The sequence below is a fragment of the Typopeltis vanoorti genome, chromosome 21 (assembly GCF_054136105.1).
Source record: "Typopeltis vanoorti isolate ZY-2024b chromosome 21, IOZ_Tvanoo_1.0, whole genome shotgun sequence".
Classification (NCBI taxonomy): domain Eukaryota; kingdom Metazoa; phylum Arthropoda; class Arachnida; order Uropygi; family Thelyphonidae; genus Typopeltis; species Typopeltis vanoorti.
The window spans coordinates 77,291,157-77,312,064 of record NC_143569.1 but is presented as its reverse complement, the minus strand read 5'-3'; the positions used below and the strand labels follow the sequence as shown (position 1 = coordinate 77,312,064).

At 34.9% G+C, this 20,908-nt stretch overlaps 1 protein-coding gene across 1 annotated transcript in view; it reads right to left on the bottom strand.

The window, feature by feature from the left end:
- Positions 1–3,151: 3,151 nt before the first annotated feature.
- LOC150095001 (TBC1 domain family member 13) overlaps positions 3,152–20,908 on the bottom strand; it is a 247,989-nt gene continuing 230,232 nt past the window's right edge. The window contains exons 13-14 of the mRNA XM_090411093.1: positions 10,447–10,550; positions 3,152–3,515 (exon numbers count right to left, since the gene is read on the bottom strand). Coding sequence (XP_090267219.1) covers positions 10,494–10,550 — 57 coding nt within the window. The 3' untranslated portion in view covers positions 3,152–3,515; positions 10,447–10,493. The remainder of the gene's footprint in view (positions 3,516–10,446; positions 10,551–20,908) is intronic.

Sequence of the window (20,908 nt, the reverse complement as noted above, 5' to 3'; positions counted from 1 at the left end):
AATTCTGCTTCGGAACCTCGAACAAGCTGATGCTACAGTCTCCCTGGGAAGGGCCGCAAAAACTGTTTTAATTTTATCCATTAACTGGGCTTTTGTATTACTGGAAGTGCGATTGGCGTCTTTTTCAACTGCGCCCCAGCCCCATACAAAATAATCCATGGGGTTAAGGTCTGGGGAGTTTGGAGGCCAAACATTTGGACTGGTGAAGTCGTAGAAATTTTCAGACAACCATTTTTGACTTTTCCCAGAGGTGTGGCAAGGGGCCGAATCCTGCTGCCATACATACGGCCTACCATTGGCTACCCTTGTTATCCAGGGCTTGACTACAGTTAGCAACTCCACGAACAAAGCCCGAATTCCAATGCCAGGGATCTTCAACACCTGTTCCTGCAGATTTGCGAGGAATTCTGCTGTACGAACGCAATCAGATCGTCTGCTAGGGATCTTTCTTCTTGCTACATCCTCGTAGTCACCATTGCAAGTCTCTAGTTCATGCCTGATTGTTTTTACTGTATTCAGGGAGCATTGGGCAGCAGTCGTAATATCCTTATTTTGATGGCGGGCACGAATCATCATGATACAAGTTATTCTCTTCCATGATTCAGGTGGGTTCCAGCTATCCATCCTTTCTGACATCTTGTATATGAATGAAGAAGGGTCCAAACTTTTAAATGAAGAGAAGTGTGTGTTAATACATGTAACTTACGGAAAAATATAATTAATTATAAATATGTCAAATTTATCCCGAACACCCTGTATATATATAAGTCAGTGTTTATATGAGGGTGGTTCCATAGTTTCTGGCCTGACTAACTTTTAGAGGTGACAGAAAGAAAACAACTGTGCACTTTCCAACATAACTGCCCTTTACTTCAACACACTTTTCACATCTTTGAATTTCTATGCCCTTGAAAAAACAGTCTACTTTTGTCTGCAAAATGGCTAAAACTGCATCTTTCACCTCATTGTCATCTGCAAATTTTCTTCCTTGAAGGTCTTTCTTCAGTTTCAAGAAGAGATAGTAGTCATTGGATGCTAGATCTGGGCTGTAAGATGGGTGTTCAATCTCCTGGAAGCCACAGTCCTTCACAACAATAGTTGTGTGGACTGGAGCATTGTGACGAAGCAGGCAAAAACCATGACTCAGTATTCCTCATCTTTTCTCCTTTATATGGCATTATGCAGTTTCTGCAGGAGTGAAGCATAATATTCTGCATTCATGGTGGTATTCCTTTCCTTGAAGTCAATCAAGAGAATTCCCCAGCAATCCCAAAAGATTGTTGCAATGATCTTCTCATGGACTGAGTGACTTTGGTTTTTCTTGGCAGTGCCTGGTTTGCACCACTCCATGGATTCCCTTTTGGAAAGAGGATCATAATAAATGACCATGGTTTCATACCTGGTGACAATGGATTCCAGCACTTCTCTCTGATCCCCTTTGTCAAAGCTCTAAAAACTTGCGGGAATAGATCACACGATGCTCCTTCTGAATTGAACAGAGAAGTCAGGGCACCCACCTTGCGCTGACCTTCGTCATATGAAGCTTCTCGTGAATGATGTGAAAGACGGTTGTTATAAAAAGCAGACATTTCTGTTATTGAGCAGTTCCTACTCAACAAGAAAGACATTTTCCTCAGTCATCACTTCCACAGGCTGACCATCACAAGGATCACCTTCGATGTTCTCTCTTCCTAGGTGAAATTGTTTAGCCCATTCCTTCATGGTTAAACATGAAGGAGAAGCTTCACCATAAACACCATCCAATTGCTATTTGATAACACTTGGAGAAAGCTCTTCTTTTTTGAAAAACTTGATCACAGCAAGGTACTCAATTTTAACATTATAGCCACTTAAAGTGCCATGTGTCAATCAAACGAGTGCCTCCAACTGAATGACGCAGGTAGAGAGTTAAAACTGGTACACTAACCTCCACAAAGACGGTATTATCTGTCATGCACAGCATTTTAAAATTGTGTGAATTTTGTATGTCAGGCCAAAACACTTGGAACTTACCTTGTATATATAGCAGTTTAATAATTTTTTTTGGATATCATAGCAATTACAATTTTGAAACTATTAAAGGGGCTGATTTGTAATGCTTCCCCACCACAAACTTGAATTTTATTATTATTAAACGGGTATCTCCATGGAGTCAAAAGACTCATTATGGGAGATCCATTTATGAACACACTAGTCATCATTCACACAATACCTATCATACTACTTCTTAAACTCTTTCACCGACGAAGCACCCACAACCACCCCTGAAACCCATTCCATCCATTTACTATCCATCAAGCAAAAAACCTGGTCCTAACACTATTCCTAAGTACACTCTTAAACTACTTCCACCAGTGACCCCTTGTTCTCTCTCTCTTCTTCTCATGTACTGAAAACAGTCTTCCATGTCAATCCTATAAAACTCCTTTAATAACTTAAATACTTCTCATGTTTTCTCTTTTTCATCTATCAGCTAATTTTTGAAACCTATAGACCATCAATTTATTCTCACCGGGAGCATTCCACAGACCTGCCGCAATCTTTGTCACTCGCCTCCATATCTTCACATGTGGCTTTATTAAAGTCTTATATAGGGGAACAATAACATCTCTATCCCTGCTTGTTAGTGTGTGTTCTTCAACAACCAGTGATGTGCTGTTTTGGTTACCTTTGCACTATGCCCCTGAACTTCAACTCTCCTGTCCACACCCACACCCAAGTCCATGGCCTTATCAGTTTCCCGAAGTTCAGTTCCATCGATATAGTGCACGCTTGTTTTCCTGAAGCGCATTACCTTACATTTGGCTGCATTAGAATTTTAGCCATTTACCTTTGCCCATACTTTTTTTTTTCCTTCCAAACTTGAATTGTTACACAGAAGCAAAGAGATTTTCATCATGCAATAAGAAGCAAAGTTGTCCATAATGGAATTGCAAACAAAGAGCCAGGAATACCAAAATCAATCCAAATGCTTTTTCTATCTTTTTCTAGAAAACACCAAGGATATGTTGCATCCCAGCAGTGAAAGACATCCTTGTGTAAATGACTATCCCATTGTATCCTATATATTGTTTCTCTCTCTCTCAACGGTGCTGGTATTTATAGTGATATCAGGTTTTAAATTTAATTCCTGAAAAGAAGAACTACAAAATATGGGGAATTGGGCTTTTAATTGTCTTGTAAAAATTATATTTTATATACAGAGAATATGTAGAAAATTACATACATGAGATATTTAACATTAGCTGGCTTCCTCACTAACCAAAATCATGTGTTAAATAAACATTTTATTTTCACAACCAGCATAAAAAAATAAAATAAAGAAAAAATAATAAAAAAAATCTCATGGACTGTCATCATTAGAACATCTATCACTGTGATGTCGAATTTCCGTTTTCTTAGTTGTTCAAGACTATGTATATAGTCTTCACCACAACAAATGCTGTTTATATGTAGATATACACAGCTTGGTACTTTATACATAATTTCTGATTTGTCATAAACAGACTTCATATCTAAATAAAGGGAAAAAAAAATAGCATTTGAAACATGCAAATTATATATATATATATATATATACACACATACACACACACACAGGGCTTTTTTTCAGCCAGAACGGTCTGGAAACGTTTACCGGAACATATTCCAGCTGAAAAAAAGCCCTGTATATATATACATATATATATTTCACATGCAATAAATTATCTTCTTAAATTAATTCTTTAATTATATTAGCATATTATTAAAAGTTACATGAGAATTTTATGTGTCATGTAAAAAATGTCAAGTATGGAAATGCTCTGAGAATTATTAATTTTAAACAAAAACTGAAATTTATTGATAAATTCAGTAAATAACTTGTATATCAGAATCCACAAGCAGGTAGGATGATATGGTACTGTCATGTACTAGGGTGGTCTGAAAAGTTCTTGGCCTAACAATGAAAGAACAAATTTATAATTTCAAAATTATTTTTATTTTTCAACATAATCTCCCTTAAGACTAATATATTTATTCCAGCGATGCTCCAGAGCCATTATCCTATCCCTGTAGTGGTTCTCAGTAAGATCTGCAAAATACCCCTCTACAGCTGCAATCACTTCTTGATTCGAAAAAAAAAACACTGACCAGCAAGGAAGAATTTTAGTTTTGGGAAGAGATAGAAGTCAGATGGAGCCAAATCTGGGAAATAGGGTGGGTGTTCCAACAATTCATAGTGTAGATCCCTTAATTTTCTCATTGCCAAAACCTTTGTGGGTAGGTGCATTGTCCTGATGAAAGATGATTTTTTTCTTCTGCAAACCGGGTCTTTTCTACAAATTTTTTCGTCTAGTCTAGTTAAAAGATCGGAATAATATTCCGTTATTGTTTTACCCTTTTCAAAATAATTAATAAACAAAATGCCTTTAGCATCCCAAAACACCTTTCCTGCTGATGGAACCGACTTTGTCTTCTTTGGTGCTAAACAACCGGCTTCTATCCACTGTTTTGACTGCTGTTTGGATTCTGGTGAGTGTAATGGTGAATCCAGTCTCATCCATAGTAATAAATCGATGCAAAAAATCAGTTTTATTCTTGTTAAAACGCTCCAAGCACTGTTCAGAGATTTTCATGCAAGTGCATTTTTGATATGCTCTGAGCAAGCGTGGCACCCATCTTGCGCAACGTTTTTTATTTGCAATTCTTCATGCAAAATATATCCTACACGTTCTTTTGAAATGCCTTCAGCAATTTCATGCACTTTGACTCACCAGTCATCCAATAACATATCATGCACTCGATCAATGATTTCTGGTGTTGTTACACTTTTTGGATGTCCTTTGTGGATCATTTTCAAGGATGGTACGGCCATGTTTAAACTCGGCAGCCCATTTCTTAATTTTCGAAAACGAAGGAGAAGAGTGCCCATAAACTTTTATGAACTTCGAATGAATTTCTTTCTGCGTTAAACCTTCTTTTACAAAGAATTTTATAACCACAATATAACGATACTCAATTTTATCCATTTCAAGGGATACAGACAACACTTTTGCTCCAGACAGCTGTATAAAAAAAAAACTACTTGATAGAATGACTTGCAATTTCACATGGATGCTTATGACAGATGTACCAACTTAGAAAAAAAAAAAAAATCTTGTCAATAGTGTTGCCATATATGGTCGAGGCCGAGAACTTTTCAGACCACCCTCGTATGTATGAAACATACCCAACAGTAATATACAAGCAAAACATACTACTTCTGTATTGATTCATCTGTTATCACAAAGAAGGATACACACTGCTGAAATAATTATTGGGATAGCATTTTACCATGATGGACCATATTCTCAGCCTCAGTTTCTCTATGATTGCAGGTTGCAAAGATGCTACCTTTCTGTATATCCTGAGTCAAAATCTCCTCTATTTCCCTTCTACTAACTTTAATACAGGATCCTCCCATCTTCTAAGTGGTCTCCAGTCTGTTTTTTTCTAAGTAGATTTATTGTTTTTCATGCATGCTATATGTTATATTGGGATAGCATAAATATTTTAAAATCTACATTGTGGAAAACTTAATAGCATGTGGAGACATCCTTTGACATAATTTTGTTTTGCCTTAAAACAGTACAAATTAAGCTTTCAACATTTAATAGTGATCCTGAATACCAAATTTCATTAAATTTCATCTAGCAGGAACTATTATCATTCCAAACTGTCCTGAAAAAATGATGCCTGTAAAAAATGGTTGGATTATAGCAAAAAGTCATAGTAAATTTTCTTCAGCATAGCTTGTACTTAATAGGGCTTCAGTTGGCACTTTTCAGTAGTTTTTTACAGTGAGAACTGGCTATATCATTTCAAGTTCTTCTAACCATAAAAGAAGAATTATAATGGGAGAGGCGAAATTTTTCAGTACATCAGTCTCAAATTTATGACTGGTTCAAAAATGGAAATTACTGTATTAAAGAATATGCATGCAACTCCATAAACAATAGACTCAGTAGGTTCTTACAACTGTTTATACATGGTATAATTTGAAAGTGGGATCGCTTAAGTGAATGCTGGATAACTAGGAGGAGACTCCCACATAACCATTTAAAGGAGAGTGGAGAACTGACCAGGGCATGGCTTCTAACATAATATCCAATCCTCATCATCTTGTAGTGCACCCAGTAAACCTGGATACTGAACAAAAGGGCTGACAATTTGGGATTTAGCCAACCAAACTGCATTCTTATTTACTTAAATCAAAATTCATATGATAGAATTTTATGACAGCTAGGCATCATCTAGTTCAACAAGGCTCCACTGTTCTAATCAGGAAATCAGAATGAACAGTGAAAAATAAGCTAATGAAACAAAATCCAACTCAATATCAGCATCAATAGAAAAGAAATGGAACTAGCAGAAGAATTGGATAAGTACCCAGATTGACATAATAGGTACTGAAACAAAGAAAACAAAAACAGTTGAGATTCTTCTAAACAAATACAAAATGTTATATTCAGAGAATAATGATAAAGAAAAAGAAGGAGCAGATATAGTATTCAACACACTAAATATGAGAATAATCCTCTTGAATGAGAGGCAATATCAACTAGAGTGATATGAACAAATACCAAAATGGGGAACTAGACAATGAGATTGTATAAGAAAGTTTTAAAGAGAAAGTCAAGCAGCTTTGTATATGAAATGTAGACTCCAATACACAAATATTATTCAAGAAAAAATGGAAGAATTTGAAAACAAGAACCAAACCTTAGAGATTAGGTGACAGTTCCTGAAGGAAACATTAATTTGGCCAGAGAGGCATGTAAATGAAATTTACATGAAGAAAGCCTATCAAAAGTTCTTGGCAAGTAAATTAGTAAGTACTCTGAAATCCACAGAAATATATGTAAGAATGTAAAGCAGCATGTAAAACTAGCTAAACAAAAGTAATGGGAAAACTTTGGTAATAATGCAGAAAATAAATATTAGGAAAGTGGCAAAATATTCTAGTGGATTTTGAAAAAGCTTAGAAATGAAGGAAAGAGTAGCATAAAAGGAATCAAAGATAATAAAGTGTCATGAAAACTGTGGATAAATATATTCTAGATGCGTGAAGTAATTATTCTGAAATACACTGCTAACTGAAACAAGCAGTAATAGCCAAGTGGGTAAAAAACATTCAAATAGAATACAATCAAGAGTACATATCAGTACCTGAGGTAGGAAAAATCTTCAAAAACTTGAAATATGGGAAGTCAGCTGTAGTAAATGATATTTGACAAGAAATGCTCAGATATGGAGGTATCCAGAAGTTTTATAGTGGCTACAATGTATAATTTAGAAAGCCTGGTGAGAGAGAGTTAAATTCTAGATGGTTGAAGCAGAGCTCTCATAGTACCAATCTATAAAAAAGGAAATAAAACTGAATGTGAGAATTACAGAGGAATTTCCCTCTGCTGAATGTTCCTGGTAAGATTTATATAAGCATACTTGAGAAAAGATTAAGAAAAATTGTGGAAGAGAAACTTGGAAATGAATAAACTGGGTTCAGGGCAACAGAGGTTGTAAGAATAAGATTTTCACTTAAAGAGAAACATTTGAGAAATCAAAGGAATATAACAAGGATCTATATTAAATGTTCTAGATCTGAATATGACAAGGTACCATGAGAAAAGCTGCTCATAATGTTACAATTATATGGTGTAAATGGGAGATTATATTGAGTAGGTAGAGGAAGATGGTTTGATGTTAAATCAGGTATGAGATAAAGGTGAACATTATTTCCCCTGTTATTCATCATGTATATGGATCACATTATGAATGACAGCGGCATTAACTCTGATATCAAAACTGAAGATGTTAATTAATCTCAGTTCTACTTTATGCAGATGATGTTATACTATTAAATGAATTAAGTACAAGCCAGCAGGATTTGTAACTAAATTGAATAATTGCTGTAATAAATTTGATATAAAAATCAACAATAAAATGACAATAAAAATAGGCAGGAGCACTGGAAACGTCAATTGCATCCTGAATGAAGAACAGATTAAATAAAACATTTCAGCCATTTAAGTGTAGTTCTTAGCGAAGATGCCAAATTAAATATGAAAACAGAATTGGCAAAGCTGGTATAGCAGAAAGTCAAATGAATAAAATTTATGTGGAATAAGAGAAATTAGTCAAAACAGTATACTATAATTAGTCAAGACAGTATTGAAACCAATTTTATCTTATGGATCTGAGAGCTGGGTTAGAAAAAATAAACCACTTCAATTAGACTTTAGACCATAGATATGAGAACACTTCCCTAATCTTTGAGAAAGATTAGGAAAGTGAAAAGATGGTATTAGTAGTAGAGTCATATTAAAAATGAGGATATTACGAAGGAACTTGACATTGTTAGCATTCAGGAGTGTACTGGGCAGAGCTAACTTTAGGTGGTATGGTCATAAACAGAATGGGAGAGGGAACGTTAGCAAAACAGGCGTTTTTTGCCATGATGGTTAAAAAAAGTCCAGAGGAAGACCAAAATCTAGGTTAATTGATACATTAATAAGAACCTTAAAAAACTGAACAATATCTGTCAATATTGAAATCCTGACAAAGATTAATATGGAGGACAACTGTCAATTGGGAAGTTAGTAATGATGCAAACTATGCATCTTCATGCAATAATATCCTATACACTCTTCACTAAGGGTATATTATTGATGATGATGAATTGAATATTTGACATTTACATTGTTTTCACAAGATTTATGATGCCTGCAACAAATTTTTCTTATTCAAAGAACCAACCAAATAGCGGTATACTTTTGTAACAATCTGATAAACATGCCAAAAATTATAATGCCTAAATGAAATACACTAATAGAAAGGAGTCAACAGACACAAGAGTGTGAGGCACAAACAGCCATGACATTTTATTCGCCTTAATAAGATGTAGGACCTCCTTTTGCTGCGATAGATGCAGCAATCTTATGGGAAATACTTTCCACAAGCATATGATAGCAATCAATAGGAATTTTGGACAATTATTCCTGTAGACATGTAATGAGATCTGGACTGTTGTGGGACGAACGTCCCTTGACCTCACCTAACACTCTAGTTCATCCCACATATATTCAATAAGGTTTAAATCAGAGATCTGTGAAGGCCAGTCAACTGTAGTGATGTTTATGTCCACAAACAACACAGTCACAGCAGCAACCTTATAATACGATGCATTGTCTTGCTGAAAGAGACAATGGTCAGTTGCATATAAATGGGGTTACACACTCTAGTAAGAGATGTTTTCACTGGGCAATCGCCACAGCCACACATATCCAACTACCTGGTAGAGGGTGTAACATGATTCATAGCTCTATAAACAGCTTTCCAAATTTCCATGTCCCAGCGTACATGCTTTTTGTGCAAATTGAAGATGCTGCATGTTGGTTTGAGTAACGAGGGCCTTGCATATTGCGGTCCTACCATGGAAACCCATGTTGTGAGCCTCGGTTCTGAATGTTTTTGTGCAGATTCATGTTCTAGTCAATGCCTGGAACTCCACATTCAATGTATTGGCCAACATCAAATTTATTAAAAATTCTACTTATCAAGCCAGTGGTGAATTATTACTATCAGTTAGAAATATATTACCAAATTTTTCAATAAAAATGATCCAAATGAACACAAGTATTTATATATTCTAGTATACATCCAAAATATTACCATCTTCCTCTTAATGTGTCAGGCTTATGGCTTGTCAGGGCCAAACTTGGCTTACCATAAACCTAATTAATGCATCTAATTCCACCCACACAGTCTATTTCTAAGTTGAGCATATTCTCTGGAGAGTTCATCTTCCCTGTAGGACAAAAAACAAGAGCTCCCAGAAGGGAACCCTGCCACCTCCATATGAGCTAACTAATCTTTAAGTACAAAGTCATTCTCATCCAGAACATAAAGAACTCTAAAAGAAACTTTTTACTTTAAGTTTAGTTAGCTAGTCTCATAAGGAGGTAGCATGGTTCTCTCTTAGGAACTCATGTTTAAAGATCATTATTATTGACTGAGCTCTACACAGTTGCTCCACATATATACCATAGTTACAAAAACTTGGATGGCTTGAGAAACTTTTTTTTCATTGTTTTATAAAAATGTAACCACTATTACATTTTAATAAAATCCCTCCAGACAGAGTACCAGAATAATTTGAAGATGGAGGTACTAACAAAACAAATAGGCACTTAGGCATTTTGTGAAGAAAGATAAATGCTTTTCTTCCATAAAAATATGTAATATCCCCCCCCCCCCCCCGCATGTACATTTTTCTTCAGATTGCTTCTCAAATTTCAAAGAGAAACCTAGAAACCATTTTGGTAATTTTTTTGAGCAAATTATCCTTAACATAAGGACATAATTATTTTGCAAAAAACAAAGCACAATATAAATAAATCAATCTAAGTAATAATTTAATAAACATACCTGTTTTTTAATACTCTTAGAAAAAAATAATTGTAATACTGTACAGTTTATTGCAGTTCTACAGCTTTTGCCAATAGAGAATGTATATCAACGGATGGAAAATTCTATTAAAAAATAATAAATAAATAAAATATATAATTTCTTAATTGAAATATAAGCTAAATATTTTATTATGCTCATCAGAAATAAATTTTCTTAATTATAATTAAAATAATAAGAGTACAAAAGCAGTCGAGAAAACAAAATATTAAATTGCATCCTTGATAATACACCGATACAAAAAAATCATAGTACAGCCTATTTAGGCACAATTTTTAATAGGTAAAATACATTAAATATGGAAATAGATAATGGAATGAGAAAAATAGTTGAAGCTAGTTAAAAAAATCATACTGAATAAGAAAATACTCAAAATTAAGTGACAATTTTAATGTACTGCAACTAGAACAAATCCTGAATCAACATAAACAAATAAGACAAAAACAGGTAAGATTTTTCTAAGCAACAAATACAAGATATTACACTCAGGCAATAATGATCAGGAGTATTCAACACTAAATGAGGATAATCTTCTTAAATGGCAGGCAATATGATGACATGAGGCAGAGAGAGAGAGCAGATTGTGAATGATATGTTAGTGGAAATGTGTGCGAGGAGAAAGGAGCGCAGTTTGTTAATGTGTGGAATGAGTTTGAAGGATGAAATTTGGTGTGAGTTATTTGGAGAGACTGCTGCTGGAAGGTAGAGAAATGAGTGAAGAGAATGAATCTGGTCAACTAAGAAGCAATGTGAAAGAACAGGAGAGTAAAAAAGAAGAGATTGAAGTGGTGGCTATGAATGAAGAAGTGGGTAGCGTAGCATGAGTGAGAACAAGTGTGTAAGACAAAAAGAGTAACAGGGAGGCTCAGGATGGGAAACAGCATTAGAAAGGTTGATGCTCCAAGAGGATGTGAATGTGTGTGTAGACAAAAAAGGGAAGGGAATGACCTGGGATCAAGGGAAAATAGTTGGATTTGAAGAAGTTCTAAGATGAATAAGGAGAAAAAGAAATGGCTTAAGTATAGAGAAGTCACATCTAATAAATGGTATCATTGAAACTTGCTATAGAATCCAGGAATGAGCTGTTATGTTTGTATACAAATGTTAGACGTGCAAGAAACAAGGCATTGAAATGGTTGCATTAATTCTGTTCACCCAAGAATTGTCGGAATAAGTGAGACATGGTTGGATGAGGATGATATTCTGACAGGAATAGAGATGGAAGGGTATGATGGGTTTCGTGAAGACAGAAAGGGTAAAAAGGGAGAGGGAGTGCTATTGATGACAGAAAGAGTTATGTCCATACAAGGCAGAGATGCAAGATGGAAATAGTGACAGCGGTTTTGAGGCAGTATGTGAGATAGAGGTGAATAGAATGAAATACTTAGTCAGATGTTGTTATAGACCTGGTAATGTGGATGGTAGTGACCATGAAATGTATAATTACGTTAGCCAAGCAAATAAGAAAAGGGTGATCATTATATGTGATTTTAATTATGGCAATATAGATTGGAATGATGAGATAGCAACTGGAAGTAAAGAAATTGAGTTTCTTGAGGAACAACTACTTCATGCAGTATGTAATAGAGGGCACATGAGTGTTGAGGGTATTGGATTTGATCATCTCACCAGAGATATTATAAATGAGGTGTCAAATTTCCCTCCAATTGGTGAGAGTGACCATGAAGTGATTAACTGGGTGGTTATCAGCAGTGTGAAGAAAGAGTATATGTGGAACTACAAGGCTGGTGGTTATGAGAGGTTCAAGAGACAGCTTGCAGGTGTAGCATGGAATGAGGGGTTGGCTGGAAAGAGTAGAAGCAATGTCAAAATGTATTCCAAGGTCAGAAGGTTAAACAAGGTAGGTGTGAAATGGATGGATGAATGAAAAGATTAACCATGCAATACACAGAAGAAAAAGACATTATGGAGGTAGCATAAAAGGAGTGGTAATAATCAATTCCATGAGGTTACAAAGAACAGACAAGGAGGGGAGGGGGGTAACTTGGTTGGTAAGGGTAACAAAAGTGAAATATGAGCAGCAGTTAGCTAATGAAGCCAAAACGAATCCTAGGGAGTTCTTTTGATATGTAGCCAGCAAATAAAAAAAAAACCAGAATGATTATGGAAGGATGATATTCATTGTAGAAAATGGTAGAAGAACAACCAGAAGTTGAGATATTTAATGAGCAGATCATAAAGGTTTTTCATTCTTGTGAATGTGGCATCATGGAGTTTGAGAGCAGTTGATGATGAGGAGGAGAGACTATAAGTGAGCAAGAGGTATATGGAGAATTGAGCAAACTTGATGTTAATAAGACTGTGAAACTTGATAATATACCACCATGTATTTTGAAGGAATGTGACAGGGAGTTGGCATCTACCTTGACATATTTCTTTAATATGAGTCTGGCAATGGATCAAGTTCCAGAGGAGTGGAAGGAAGGCAAGATCATGCCGCTTCATAAGGGAGGTGACAGAACTCAAGCATCAAATTATAGGCCTATATGTGTGTGTGTCAGTTGGTTGTTACAGTGTTGGAGAGCTGGTGAGAACCAGAATCCAGAATTGGGTTAACAACAATGGTATAATTTTTGATGGACAGCATGGATTTGCTAAAGGGATGTATACACAGTAGTATACTTAGATTTTTCAAAGGTTTCTGATAGATTAGCACATGATAAGTTGATAGTCAAACTAAGCAGATGGGGTTGGAAATTAGGCTAGTGCACTGGATAAGAGAATGGCTATCTAGTAGGTATCAGCAAGTTGTTTTTGGGGGAGCAATATCCCAGAAGAGGAAAGTCACTAGTGGTGGTGTGCCTCAGAGTATGTTTTAGGGCAACTGTTGTTTAACCTCTATGTTAATGATATTGGAGAAGATTTAGATGGGGATATTCAGTTGTTTGCAGATGATGCAAAGTTGGGACAAATTATGAGGAATAGAGCAGATGTTGCAGCCTTACAAGAAGACAGATTGAGTGAATGGGCACATTAGTAGGAATGCATGCCAGTTCAGTGTTGCAAAATGTAAGGTTTTAAAATTTGGGAAACAAAGATGAGATGTAGAATTTACACTTGGTGGGGATATATTGTTGGAGGTGGAGGAAATAAAAGATCTTGAGATGACAGTGGATAAAGATCTGAAATTTAGGGGCACAATGCCAAAATTGTGAGGACAACACAAAGAATTCTGAGAATGATGTGGAGGACACTGACTTGTAGAAGGAGATTCTTGTTCCATTGTATAAGGAACTGATTAGGCCACACACTACTGTGCACAGATTTGGTCACCTGATTTTCCAAAGGACAAAGATGTTGGAAAGGATCCAGAGACAACTGACTAAGGTAGTCAGTATTCCTGACTACCTTAGTCAGTTGCTTACTCAACCTTTCCCCGTATTCAACTGGAATGTTGAATACAAGGGAAGGTTGAGAAGATGCAATTTACAGAGTCCAGTGGATAGGAAGAAGAGGGGTGATATGACAGAGATGTACAAGCTGGTAAGGGATTGTCATAGGATCAATGTTGAAGAGGTTTCATAAAATGGTGGGAGATCAGGGGAGAACAATAGGTCATCCCTGGAAGCTGTATAAGGAGGGTGAACAAGGTAGTGCGAAGCAGGTTTTTGGCATGCAGAGTTGTAAATGATTGGAATGCCTTGCCTGAGAGTGTCTGCAGAGAATTTGAATGTGTTTAAGGCATGGTATGATGAGCTGTGTGTATGACAAAGGGACCTCCTAGATGAGTCTGACTCCATGGGATTTTAGGGTAATAACAATAATAAATGATTACCAGACATAGAGAAATGTTTTGGAAAATCTAGAGAAAAGAGAGCAAAGTTAATAATAATGGTAAGTTACCTTTGGATTTCTTTTCAGGACATGGAATTATTAACACAATATTCCAACATAAAAATGTGCACAAATTCACATGGAGAGAAGAACAGTAAGAACAATAAGATAAGATAACATTGCATATTTATGCTGATAGCAATAATATCTTTAAGCTGATTCAGGATAGAAGAGTATACAGGAGATTTGAAATTGGAAGTGATCACCATTTAGTATGAGCAGAATAAATTTAAATATCATATTTAAATGTGACGGCCTGGTTAGCTGAGTGGTTAGCATATCCACTCTACAGCCAAAAGGCTGTGGGTTCGAATCCTGCCTTGGGCATGGATGTTTGCGATTGTCTGTGAAAATACTAATGGTGGTGGTTGGCAGTAGATAGTATTGGTGTAGATGATGAAGGTAGTTGTAGTTGGTGGAGACTGAGAGTTGTAGAGTAGGTACCCTCTCCCAATGAGTCTTTAGACTCCCTGGAGGTGTTATGTAATAATAATAATATTGAAAGAAGTAAGAATGTTTAAAAAAGAAAAAGTCAAGCTGCTTTCAGAGGTAAACTGTTCATGAAAAAATGAGTTAGAAAACAAGAACCAAATGCTAAAAATTCAGTGGCAAACCCTGAAGAAAACATTAACTGATTCAGCTAGAGAGAGAGAGTCAAGGAAAAGAAGAAAGTACACCGAAAATTCCAGGCAAGAAAGTCAACTTGTATCTAAGAGGATACATAGCAAACTGGAAGAAAGTGAAGCACTATGTAAAAACTAGTTAAACAAAACACATGGGAGGAAAGCTTTTGGTAAGAACATCAAAAATAAATATAGGAAGGTGGCAAATATTCTGGGGGCTACTGAAAAAGCTTAGAAATGGAGGAAAGTGTAGTGTAAAAGGAATCAGAGATGATAAAGGTGATATGAAAAGAATATATTGAAGATGCCTGGAGTAATTACTTTGAAAAAACTTTTGCTTTAGTCATATTTATTTTAAGACCAACTTTTTTCAGCTGCTTTATAGAATGCTTCTGATTTTGCTTGTATATCAGCATATCTTGATGCTATCAAAACTATGTTGTCTGCATAATCTAGACCAGCGCTTCCCAAACTGTGGGCCACGGCCCCCAAGGGGGCCGTGAAATAATGAAAACAAATTTAAAATGCTTTAAGACTAAGTAGATTTTTTTTTTATTTTAAAAGAAACTTTTAAAATAAAAATTTATAATATAAAAATATTTAACTTTTATTATATATTATTTCTTCTTTGTTATTTTTTATATTTTAATGGAAAAATTCACACATTGGTGTTGGTTCACAAACTTTGCTTCCTGAGTATTTCGGCGCTTAATGAATATTAGTAAATATTGCTTATTCATGTTTCATTTCAAAGCAGTGGTTAATTGTATTTACTTCGAATGCTCTCCAGGGAAGCTCTAAATCTTCCTGTCCCTTTCATCACGCGTTCGTAATCAGGGACTGTTGATATTGACTTTATATACATATCAAAACTCGTTTTATATTATCACTGTCATCCGAGCTAGTTTTCTGTTATCAATAAAAGTTTTGCATATACTTCACACATGAAAAAAAGCTTAAACAAGTTCATGTGGGGAGATAGTAACTGTTTGCAGTGGTAAACAACACGCCCTCCCTAACAGCCAATATACTGCAGAGGCAATAAAAACAAGCACTTTTATTATGCCAGTGAATAAGGTATGAGGAGTCTGTGTAATATATTTCTCAACAAATAGTGCAATTAGAGACAACTGGGATAAAAACACTCATTAATGAATCACATGTCCCCTCATACAGAAACTATGCTGTATAGACTGAAACAAAACCATATGTTGCATGGGTAAACACAGCATCTAACTGAAAACTATTGTTATTAATTAGATGTGTGAGAGTTCGATTTCCCAAGGTAGCAATAAAATTCAACCTAACGTGTTAAAACTAAGTAATATATATATATATATATATATATATATATATATATATATATATAATGACTGTTATGGCAGTTTCACATATGGAATTCGGTTGAAGAGAGTTAGCATTTAAATTCAATTGTCAGCTATGCTTTTATCTTTCGGTTGCGCGATCTTTTGTTAATACTGCACCAATCATATGCACGTTTTAATAACCTGCCTTTGCTGTCTGTTTCGCGTTAAGCTTAATTACCTTAAAGGGAGAAAAGTCACAAAAGAGAAAAATGTTCCTGGTCAGGGGATTTTCCTTATTCAGGTAATATTCACTAATTTCATGTTATCAGTCTGTGGTGTGCCAGTATCGGTAAGTGGTGATATTATTTGATCTATTCTGCGTTAAAAAATTTAACCCTGAGATGGATAAGTGGCTGATAAAAAAAATTCCCGCGAACAATCAGAAGAAGCAGAAACAGACTCAAAAAAAAAGGACAGTATTATTTTACCAGAACAGCCCGCATCGTCTTCAGAACCAAACGGTAAGAGGCAAAAAATGTAATATATGCATTTGATTTTTGCAATATTCGCTGTGTATGTTTTGCATTGAATATAAATACAATAAATATTATAATAATATATCTCTCTATTACGATTTTTTTTCGAGAGGGGCCGCGAAATATTTTAATTTTTGCAAAGGGGGCCTTGACATCCAGAAGTTTGGGAAGCACTGATCTAGACCATCAAGATATTGCATAGCATATCTTGATGCTATCAAAACTATGTTGTTTGCATAATCCAGACAACATAGTTTTGATGCTATCAAAACTATGTTGTCTGCATAATTTCTCTTCATACACTTGTAACTTTTTTCATAATCTAATCAATGACTATGTTGAACAGTGAACTAAACATTAGACAACCCTGTCACACCCAGTCATATCACACGATTCTGATGTTTGCTGTGCAATGAGAACTTTTACTTTATACATTTCTTTTATTATTCTCACATATATCTCAGAAATTCCATAGCTTCTAACAATTATCCATAATGTTTCTCTATCAAAACTATCAAATGCTTTGGAAAATCTATAAAATTTAGGTACAACAAGCTTCTAAATTCCATGCTTTGTTCAATGACATTCTTTATGGTAAAAATGTGATGTACAGTACTCCTACTTGTTCTGAAACCAAATTGTTCATGCCTTAATATCTGTTCTATTTCACTTTTAAACCTAAAAAGATATTAAAGAAATTAAAATTGATCAACATGTAGAAGGGATATAATGCAAAGATTGACAAAACCAAATACTGCTTCCATAAAATTAAATAATATATGGAAATTGCCTAAATATTATAACAAAATCAAAATGATTATTTCGATAATTAAAATAATGACCTTCAATAGCAATTAAGGCTGTAGTATTATATGGATCAAAGATATGGAAACTGACCAAAAATCAGGAAGCTAAATTAAAGTTTTCAAACAAAATGTTTGCATAACATCTTCAAAAATATTTTAGCCTCAACATATAACCAATGATGAATTATATACTGAATAATTGAATGAGCAAAAAAAAAAAAAAGTATCACCAGTGAAATAAATAAAATAAACAGAATAAGAAACGCTAGTATGGTGTGGAGCCAGTTGAATAAATTTATATGAAATAAGAGAGAAAAAATATGAAAGCATGAGAAATTTAGCCAAAACACTAAACTAGCAGTATATAAGAGTGTTCAAACCAGTTTTAAATTATGGATCAGAGAGTTGGATTAAAAATAAAGCACATGATCAAAGATTAGAGAACTGAACAGACGAAATTAATGACAGAAGCATATTAAAAATGAAGGCATTAGGGAGGAACTAGGCATTGTTTGCATTCAAGAATGTGTGAGCAAAATGTGTTCACTGTTTACGTAACCATGCTACCTTAGAGTTAATCAGTTAGTATGGTCGTGTAAACAGAATGGGAGAGGAAAGATTGGCAAAATAGGTGTTTTATGCCAAGAAGGCAGGAAAAAGGCAAAGAGGAAGACCAAGTTCTAGGTAGATTACTTCAGTCAGAATAGTGTTAAAAGAATAAAATGTCATCATCATCAATTTCTTGATATGTACCCTCAAGGAGTGTTCAGGCTACTATGACAGCACTACATGATTAACTTTAGATTATTATTAATCTCCTATCAACAATTTTTCTCCAAATTAGTCTCTTACTTGTTTGCACTCCAATATTGTCATATCTAACATTGTGTTTCTAAGGCACTTCTGGCTGAATCAATCTACCTAGACGTTGATCTTCCTCAGGGTCTCGTTCCTGTGATCTTGGCATCAAACACTTGTTTTGTTAACATTTCCCTTACCCATTCTATTTAAGTAGTGATCTGTTCATTCCCCCTCAGAATCCTCATATTTGTGGTCTCTAGTCTTTGATCAAGGCTTGCTAGGATAGAATGTGATGGATATAATACTGCAGATGATCTATGTTCTTTGCACTTTGTTTCTAACACAACTCTCAGATATATTACTTAAAACTGATTTGAACATTGTCTTGTATATGTTTGGTGTATATGCTAGTTTGGTGTTTTGGCTAATTTCTCTCTTATTACACATAAAGTTATTCAGCTAACTACCCAGCTTTGCTTATTCTGTTGTCTATTTCCAGATTTAACTTGTCACTTTCACTAAAAACTGTGCCTAAATATCTGAAATATTTTACTTGATATATAGGCTCTCCATTTAGAATGCAGGTGATGTGATCAATGTTTCTGCCAATTTTCATAGTTTTGGTCTTTTTATTGCTGATTTACATGCCAAATTTGTTACAGCTGTTATTCAATTTAGTTAGAGAATCTTGAAGACTTGCACCAGATGTGCTTAATAATCATCTACATAAAGCAAATAGCTATGTTTGACATTTCCAATTCTAATATCAGGCCTAATGCCACTTTCTTTCATAATGTGATCCACATAGATGATGAATAGGAGTTGAGATAATATGTATCTTTGTCTTAACCCTGATTATACAAACCATCTTCCTGTATTTCCTTCAATTCTAACTTACAACTTAAATATAGGCTATGTATTGCTCTGTATATGTTCTATTTACATCATATAATTGTAATGTTTAGCAAAACTTCTCTCTGGGCACCTTGTCATATACCCATGATTTCTCAACTATTGTAGTAGAATAAATTTGTTTGGCCTGAATACAGCTTGTTCTTCTCCAAGTTTCTCTTCAACAATCATTCTCAACCTCTTTTCAGTATGCTTCATAAATCTTACCTGGAGCAGTTAGTAAGAAATTCCTCTGTAATTCTCACATTCAGACTTACTTACTTAATTTTTTATAGATGGGAACTATGTGAGCTCTACTGCAATCATCTGGAATTCGACCTTCTGATCAGGCCCTCTGAATTATGCATGAAAAACTTTTATATCTTAATACTTAAGCATTTCTGGTCGAATATCATCTACTCCAGCTGCTTTTATGCATTTCAAGCTTTTGATGGCATTTTCCTACCTCAAGATCTCTTTGCATTCCTCTTGAAAATGTTCATATATGGTTCTGTCAATGTTTGTTTTATTTAACAGTCTTTCAAAGCAATTACTCCAGGATATCCTCATCTTCAGTTTTCATATGACCTTGATCATCTTTGATTCCTTTTACAGTACTATTTCTTCCCCTTCTAATTTTTTCCCACCTTCCTGATGACTTTTGTTAAGCTAACAAAAAACACAAGATAAAGAACTGCTTCTTTATCTTCTTGTGTTCACCATGGGGGTGCTCTGATTTTTCTATCCTTACACAACTTCACCACATACCTCCCTAGCTGAATTAACCAATGTTTTCTTTAGTTTGCCACCGAGACTCCAAGGTTTGATTCTTATTTTCAAACTGTTTCATTCTTTCTTCAATAATGTTTGTATAGTCAAGTCTACAGTAAAAGCTGCACAACTTTTTTACATACTGCTCTTTTCTATGTAATCCTTTTTTATCCTGCTTAGCACTAAGTAATGGTCACTTCCAATTTCAAATTCTCTACATCTTGAAACAGCAAGAAGATATCATTATCAACAATGACATCAATGAGGCTTTTCTTATTTCTTGTGTCTTTTCTCTACATAAACTTGTGCACATCTATATGTTGGAACATGGTATTAGTAATGACTACTGCATATCCTGAGCAAAATTCAACAAATTCTTACCATTATTATTAACTTTGCCCTTTTATCCACATTTTCCCAAAATCTTCCTATGGAAATACTTAGGAAATGGAGACTGAAAATAGAGCCTGGTAGGATCCATTTCCTGTTTAGATCTCCAAAAGTCTATTTTTTCCATTTTCTTTATGTCAGCCGTCTGCTGCTCTAATGACTCAACAATCTTTCTTCAATAATGCTTGTATAGTCAAGCCTACAGTAAAAGCTGCACAATTTTCTTTTTAATACTTTCTTACATACTGCTCTTTTCCATGTAATATCCTTTTTTATCCTACTTAGCACAAATAAGTTTCATTGTCCACTTTCTCATTTTGAAGTGTGCACACCTTGAAACTGCCTTCTAATCAAGAAGTTTATCTTCATCTTTGATGTTGAATGCTATCACTATCCTCCTTTTCCTTGATCATTATTTCCTGAATATAACATCCTATACTTAT